An 8,366-nucleotide genomic window follows, 5' to 3' on the forward strand; every position below is an offset into this window, starting at 1 on the left:
GCAGAGATCAAGCGGGAGGGTCAGCATGGGCAACTCCAGGAGAGAGATAGATGAGAAGCCAGTCTCTCCCCAGTGCCTGGAGCACTGGGGAGCCATAGAAGGTTCCTGAGCAGGGGAGGTGCTAGCTCAGATTTTGGTCATGCTGACAGTCCCTGAGGTTGGGGGGCAGGAGGGATTCATGGAAGAATATCCAGAGACATGAAATGAGCCTAGTTTTGGGTGTGGGTTAGATCTGGGTTCTGATCCTGGCTGTGTGACTTAACATTGCTCTTAGCCTCAGTGACTTCATCTGTAAAATGGGAGAAGCAGCCTTATCAGCCAGGGTTGATAAGAGAGATTAACTGCTTCGGGGGAACAAAGTGGGGTAGGAGGAGGGTTCCTGGAAGAGGGACACTTGACAGAATTAACATTCACCAAGCATCTATGACATGCACGATACTGGAGGCAGGTGTTGCCAATTTTTAAAAAAAACTTATTTTGCATTGGGGTATAGCTAATTAACAAACAATGTTGTGATAGTTTTAGGTGAACAGTGAAGGGACTCAGCCATGCAAAGTGTCACCCATATTATTGGCAATCGTCATAGCTCAGTGTGGTAAAGTCTGGGAAGGAGATTGGGGCCTGAGAGGGATTTGACCCTTGACTAAGGATGCAGCTAACGTGGTTCCAAGGATGTGGGGTTCAAATCTAGGGTCATCTGACAGCAAAGGCCAGGTTTTTGCATCTACTTTCGTGAGTGGCTGGGCTCCAGAGAGCTTTGGGGATGGTATGTGAAAGCTGAGAAGGGTTTTAATCAAGTACAGGGAGAAAAGGTTCATCAGACAGTGAACTGCCAGGGCAAATGCAGAGGTGTGACTGAAGCAGGAAGAGAAAGCAGAGGAGGGATGTTTCGGGGAGGGTAGGGGGAAGGAAGGGGCAGGGCTGGAGCCCCTGAGACTGCTTCTAGCCTGATTACTGAGAGTGAGATTTTCTTTCTTTTTTAAAAAAGAACACTATTTATTATTCTTACTGCTATTTAATTAATTTATTGGCTGTGTCATGCAGATTTGCAACCCTGGTTCCCTGACTAGGGATTTAACCCACGCCCCCTGCACTGAAAGTGCAGTCTTAACCACTGGACCGCCAGGGAAGTCCCAAGTGTGAATTTTTCCGACGGCAATTATGGCCCCATCTCTCTGCCAGTGGCTTCCCATCACCGCCATCCCCATGCAGCCACTCCGCAGAGATTTCTTGAGCACCTAATCTGCACCAGTAACCTAGAGTTCAGGAAGAACTCTTTCAGTTCCTCACTACCTTGCCTCTGAGTCTTTGCAGATGTTGAGCCCTCTGCCCAGAACATCCTTCCTGCCTGGTTAATAATGCCACTCTAGGGACTTTCCTACCAGTCCAGTGGTTAATAACCCACCAACCAATGCGGGGGACACGGATTCAATCCCTGGTCTGGGAAGATCCCACATGCTGCGGAGCAACTCAGCCTATGCGCCACAACTCCTGAGTCTGCTTGCTGCAACTACCGAAGCCTGTGTGCCCAGAGCCTGTGCTTTGCAACAAGAGAAGCCCCCACAATGAGAAGGCCTTCTATCTCAACTAGTGAGTAGCCCCCGCTCGTGGCAACTGGAGGAAGCCCACAAGCAACAACAAACACCCAGCGTAGCCATAAATAGATAAATTAATTAATTTAAGAAAAAGAAAGAAGCATCCAGTGTTTAGAAGCTTACGTTGCTCGTGAGGTTAATGTGTCCTACTTGGGGTGGGGGGGTGGGGCTGTCTCGCTGACTGAGACACACCTGTGTTGAGGTGTGAGCACCTGGCCACTCCAGTGAGAGTCCTTGGGCCAGTGGCCTGAGCACTTCCGTCTTTCCGTGCACAGTTTATTCTAAATGACTCTCTCCCGGCCTTGCAGGGGACCGCATTCAATGTTTCTGAAAGATGGAAGTTAGTGTTTTTTTGCTGCATGTGAATTTCATTTCAGTGTTTCAAGGGGGCCTGCTAAGATGTTTGGTACAAGAAGGGGGAGCTGGGTGTGATGGGCTTCCCAGGTGGCTCAGTGGTAAAGAATCTGCCTGCCGGTACAGGAAACGTGGGTTCTCTCCCTGGGTTGGGAAGATCCCCTGGAGAAGGAGATGGCAACTCACTTCAGTATTCTTGCCTGGAAAACCCCATGAACAGAGGAGCCTGATGGGCTACAGTCCATGAGGTCACAAAGAGATGGACAAAACAGCGACTGAGCAATAACGACAACTGAGTGTGACGCTCTGAGAGCCCTGGGATACAGCAGGAAGGGTAGGTGGGGGAGGACGAGGTTTCGGAAACAGCAGCGTGGAGGGGTTAGCAGCCATGCCCACGGCAGAGGCTGAGTTTGGAGGCAGCCAGGACCTGGGGTGGCCGGTTAGGAGAAGCAGGGAGCTGTCAACTGGACCCCCAGCTGCTAAAGAACTTCACGCTCACTGGAGGCTCAGAGGGTCCCCCATGGAGACACCTCAGGGTCAGGAGTCACCTTGGGAGGTCAGGAGGTATAGACAGGGAGAGAGGACTGCTTCTGGACAGTCTGGCCAAGAAGGGGAAGAGGGAAAGAGGCTTTGTGGAGAAGGAGGGGTCAGGGGAGTGTATTTTCTGTTTTTAAAATAAGGAGACCAGCTGGTGTGTTGGTGAGAAGAGCCGATGAAATTTTAAATACAGGGGATGAAGTGGTGTCATTCAGGGGCCTGCTGGGGCTGCCCTTTCCCTGTGTTGGGGTGGGGAGGTTGGGTGGGCGAACTAGAAGTGGATTCTCTCTCTGAAGACCTCAAAGGGTGGGGCGTGGGTGGTAACTATGGTAACCGGGAACAACAATAGGTAACAAAAGTTCACGCCCCACTGGCACTTATTTTGTGTCAGACTCTGGTCTAAGCTTTTTTCGTGAATTATCTCATCGCATCCTCTGGGCACACATCTGGGTCATTGCTCTGATTAGATCCATTTTGCAAGAGAGAAAACTACGGCCCAAAGAGAGAGGTTAGGTGTCCTCCCTAAGGTCACACAGCAGAAAGGGAAGCCAAGTCTGCGTCGGGAATGGCCAGGGTTGGTGCTCTAGGTCAGATGAGGATGGGGAGGAGACACACATGGTCCTGTCCAGGGTTTCCTCTTTGGGGTCATCCTGATCTCCATGCTCTTGGGACCCCCTCGGGCTCAGCTGAGACTCCAGGCCACTTCCTTTCTCTGAGGTCAGAGGCCCGGAGGCCGGCTGTGTCTGGCTGGCTCTCCTGGCCTCAAGAACTTGGTTCCTCTTCCTGTCCCTCCCTTCTTTCCCTACCCAGTGGAATGGGCCTTTGCCTCTAGCAGCCTCTCCTTCTGTGTCCAGCCCCAGGAAGCCTGGACTCCAGGATCCAGCTGAGTTCTACACGATCACACAAAAAACCCATGAGTTGTTTGTGGCGGAGAGAGAGGTTTTGCTCAAGAGGGTATAGTGTGAGGGAGGAGAGTCAAAATTTTGGCAAGGGATGAACTGGGTGTGAGGCCTGGCTTGACACTTGGCTATGGAACCCCAGGGAGGCCACTTCACATCTCCAAGCCTCAGTTGCCGCATCTATAGAACAGGTGCCATAATAAATCTCCTCTGTGGGCTTGCTGGGGAAAATAAACAAGCCAGTGCTGAGAAAAGATCCACTGGGTTGCCTCAGGAAATGGCAGCCAGTGTCCCCAAGAGCATTTAGTGAAAGCGGTCAGTGTTTGACAATACAGAGGAACTGGTCAACCTACACTTGTTGAATAAATGAATGAAGTATCTTTGTGATAAGACTGCCTCCTATCCTGTGTCATTGGTGTCCATCTCTCTGTGTCCCCCAAGTCTCCGAAGGTCAGGCTGAAGCTGTTTGTTCCTCCCTTGGGGGTGAGGGTGTAACAGAGAGCTTGTGGTCACAGTTGACCACAAGTCAGATATGACTCAACAGGCTGGAGTTCTTGTGAAAGATAGTCAGGGGCGCGAGGTGACTGGGATGGAAGGAGAACATAGTTTCTCACTTCAGCTCTTCAGAGAGGCTTCCCCCCCATCAACTTACAGCAAAGGCATGGGGTTGCAGCTTCCCTGGTGCCAAAGAAGGGAGAACCAAGGGCTGGGGCATTGGAGCCCTGTAGTGAAAACACTTTCTGAACTCTTACTGTGCATGGAGGTCTGTGGGGACCAGGCCTAGACTCTGCTCCTGAGTAGCTCAGAAGCGAGTTGTCCAGGGGAGACTGTGATCCCAATCAGACTGCACAAAGAAGAACTGAAGCAATCAGAGAGGGCTTCCTGTAGGAGGCTGAGGCAATCAGAGCAGGCTTCCTGTAGGAGATAGACCTTGAAACATGAATGTTTCAGATTGTTGTAAGTGGTGGCAGCGGGAGCGATGGGCCAGAAGGCCTTGGGTGTGTGTGGCACACCAGCATTCTAGTTGCTTGAATTAAAAACTAGACTATAGGAGTCAGCCCACACCCCCAGGTGGCCTCTCAGTTGGAAGGAGGAGGAAGAGGTTGTTGATCAAGGTGGCTGTTCACAGTGTGACCTTGGGGATCACTGGTTGAAATCCTCTACTATCTTGGGTGGTCCGGCCGCTAGCCGAACCTTCCTGCCTCTGTTTTCTCATTGGGCAAATCGGAATATTGAGGACTATGGGCCTCGTGGGCAGCCGTGCAGATTCAACGAGGCGAAGCTTGTCAAGAGGAAACACTAGCCTCTCTCCCCATCGCCAGTGGCAGCAGCAGCAGCAGCAGCCTTAAGCTGGCCAGTCCCACAGGCTCGGGACACAGGGCCAGGAGGAAGGTCTGGAGGAGCGGGCTTTTGCAATCTGCACCAACTGCTCTGGCCTCCCTGCTCCTGGGTGGTGATGAGCAGAGCCCCACACTGGAGAGAACAACGAAACAGCCACTTCCTTCCTTGCCGGGGTCCTGCGTGCTGTGGTTGCCAGCCGGTGGTGAGGTGAAGCTGCTGCAGCAGTGGCTGCTGGAGCCGCCCTCAGCCCCTGGCCCCACCCTGGCCCCCTGATGTGCCCTTGGAGCCTGGGTCCTGCTCTATGGGGCTCTGGGGCCACACCCTGTATCTCTACCCCATGCAAACAACATTCTCACCCCCAATGGCTCTCAGGTCTCCCCCTCCCTTGGGAGGGGTGTCTCAGGCTTCTTCGGCCCTAACCAGAGGCCATTCTCCAACATCCGGGGATCCTTGTCCTTCTAGAATCCTTTTCCTTCACCCTCTCTTGGCCTCCAGCCTTTTCTGTCCATCCCCGTGACTGCTGCCCCTGGATCAAGCAGCCACATTACTGGTCTCCCAGCTTCATATCTGTACTTTCAAAACAACCACCATTATCCTCACATCACCACCATTATCAGCTGAGGACAACCAATTGCTGCCTTTACCTGCCCCTGAGCTGAAGTCGAACTGAAACTGCTGATAACCTTAATGCCAGCTAATATCAAACAGAAGAACGAAAGATTCCTCCACCTACTTCCCTACCATCACTCACCACCATCAGCACTCATTACCACTGGCATCAACAACCTATAACAACCAGTCACCATCGACAACCACAATCACAAAAGTAGCTGTCAACAACCACATGTAACCTACCACCGCTGAAGCAGTCGTTGTTGTCTAGTCACTAAATCGTCACTAGTGGTCACAGACTCTTCTGCGACTCTGTCGACTGTAGCCCGCCAGGCTCCTCTGTAAACGGGATTTTCCAGGCAAGAATACTGGAGTGGGTTGCTATTTCCTTCTCCAGGGGATCTCCCTGACCCAGGGATCAAACGCAGTGTTTTGTGTTGGCAGACAGATTCTTTACCTCTGAGCCACCTAGGAAGTTCAGCATTCAATCACACCCCTTTCCAAACCAACATTGCATCACCACCAGTCCCAAGACAGTCACCCAAATCATCAGTCAATGACCAACAGCAAACGAACGTCACTGTCACCACCCAACTTCAAACGCTGGCCAACGGCCATTATTCTAGAGATCAACCCTCCAGGGGAAAACAAGCAGCCACCAGCCATCAATATTCAACACTAGCTGGCACCGAAAGCAGCCATCACAGCCACCACCACACCACCACCATGGGACAATGGACAGCAACGACCGCCGTCATGAACAATGACATCAACAACCCAGTCCTACAGGAACCAAGAGTGAAGCCACATCCATCCATCACCATGGCTAACTCCCACCATGAGTGTATGGAGCACATTATGTGCTCTGTGCAGCACTTGATGAACATCATTTCACTGAATCTTTCAACACGCTTTCTGGCATCCAGCACTCCTCCAGGAAGATGTCAGCACCTCTAGACAGAGGTATTAATCTCATGGATAAATCCCACTTTTTTTTTTTTAAATTCATGATCCTCTTGAGTGAGTTTCTCCCTTCCCAGACCCAGTTGGCCAAGCAAATCATTGACTCAGCATTTCACATGGTTTCCTTGGGAGGGGTTGCTTTTCTCTCAAATAGCAAATTATTTCCTGTGTTTCTTTGATCAAGGAGTCTTCCTGGCCTGGTTCCGTCTTGGAAGGGCTTCCGTCTCAAGCCCAGAGCTCTAGCTGATGGTTTGCTTACAGATTAACCAGAGGGGTCCGTGGCCCGTGATGCCCCATTTATCACTGGCTTTCTGAAATAGGGTGATCTCAAAATCCCTGCCTCCACATTGCGGCAACTGCCAGGAACCCTGCAGTTGTCACTCTTAGCTCTGTGACTGTCCCCAGCCACACGCCCTCATGGACAGGTTGACAAAAAATGAAAGCTGAAGTGGCTTGCAGAGCCATGGAACTTGGGCTGCGGGGGACGGAGGTGTGACATTTATAGCCAGCCAAGTCTCCTCCTTATGCGTGTGACATGATGCTCCTGGATCTAGACCGAGGACCATGACCATCTCTACAACCTTATCACCACCATCATCAGACCTCAGTCTCACCAGGTGGTGATGCTTCTGGGTGCAGTGTTTTTTCCCTGCCACCCTCCAGCAGAAGGGACCCGTGGTGGGGTAGACAGGTTTCATCTCACCTACTCCCGCTTCTGTGATGACTACTGCCAAACCACCCTGTCATCCACATTGGGATGCCAGCATGCCACCATCATGGCAACCCACCACCCTTTTGACCCAGCTTTCTCTCCCAACTGTGGTGGACTCAGAGAGGCTGAATCCCAAGACCCTCTGAAGGTTCCAATGGAGAGGATCGCCCAAACACCTTCCACATCCTGAAAGACTTTCAAATATGACATGCATGGGAACTGAGGCCCACAGAGGGGGAAGTGACTGGCCCAAGGCCACACAGGGAGATGAGGCACCAAACTCGACTAGGAACTGGGTTCCCCACGCCCCAGGAAAGGGGTTTGTCCCTGCACCTGCAGGCACTGTGTGAGCCTTCGAAACCACTTTCTGTCCTCCAGTTACTGCTCCATCCTTGGTGCCCCATCCCCACTCTGGCATCTTGTCCACCATCCAATGGGAGCTTGGTGCCCGGTGTAGGATGCTTGGAACACCTGAGCTGTACTGCAGAATCCCAAAGGGTCTGGTGTGCCCATTCCCATGGTCCCACCTTCTGGTGGTGGCCTCTAGTCACTTCCATCTGACTGGTGACCCCGACTGCTGCACTTCAGGGCCCACCCTGACTTACCATGGTGGGGGCTGGTGTCTGGGTCCCTGGGGAGGTGCCTGGAGGGGTCGTGGGAGGGGTGCAGGCTCAGGAAGCTCCTGGGGGCGGCTCGGGCATGGCCCTGCTCCTGCTCCTCCGGCAGACTCCCGGCCCTAGTTCCTCTTACAACAGCCCCCTTCTCACTTCCTTTGGCGGGAGGGGCCCGCTGCTACCGGGGAGGGAAGCTGAGCCTGGGGGCGGGGAGAGCGCCCAGACGGGCCCGAGGGAGCTGCTGGTCTGGGGCCCAGAGCCCGAGGGGAGAGGTTAAGGATGGAAGGCAGCAGCTGCCAGACCCCAGGAAACCGCGTCTCCAACTCTCTCGCGGCCCCCCGCCCCGTCTCCCCCGGGACGCGGCTGCAGCAGGCGGGACAAGGATCAGCTGGCTGCGGACTGATTGCTCTGTCCTGGGCTGCTCAGGAGTCTTACAGACCTACTTGAGATGCGTATCTGCTCTGGGCATCCCGGGGCAAACTCTCACTTCCGAAGCTGCTTCCGCTGGTCCTTCTTCCAGGAGAGACCTTGGAAATCAGGTGCGTTTCTGCCAGGGAGAGAGCAGGGGAAGTGGAGGGTCCCGAGAGCCAGGGGCATTTGGAAGGTCCCAGACTTTGGATGTTACGTCTAGAATTAATGACTGCTCCCCCCGCCCGCCCCGCCGCCCCAGCTCTCTTCATTTTCTCATCCTAAAACGGCGGCGGTGGGGCTGGGGATCCTGCCGGGGGCGCCTGGCGCG

At 53.3% G+C, this 8,366-nt stretch overlaps 1 protein-coding gene across 1 annotated transcript in view; it reads right to left on the minus strand.

Annotated features, from left to right (window-relative positions):
* The window catches only part of MYO1F (myosin IF), a 36,795-nt gene extending 29,065 nt beyond the window's left edge, over positions 1-7,730 (minus strand). The window contains exon 1 of the mRNA XM_068979583.1: positions 7,619-7,730. Coding sequence (XP_068835684.1) covers positions 7,619-7,621 — 3 coding nt within the window. The 5' untranslated portion in view covers positions 7,622-7,730. The remainder of the gene's footprint in view (positions 1-7,618) is intronic.
* Positions 7,731-8,366: the final 636 nt, after the last annotated feature.

The sequence above is a fragment of the Capricornis sumatraensis genome, chromosome 9 (assembly GCF_032405125.1).
Source record: "Capricornis sumatraensis isolate serow.1 chromosome 9, serow.2, whole genome shotgun sequence".
Classification (NCBI taxonomy): domain Eukaryota; kingdom Metazoa; phylum Chordata; class Mammalia; order Artiodactyla; family Bovidae; genus Capricornis; species Capricornis sumatraensis.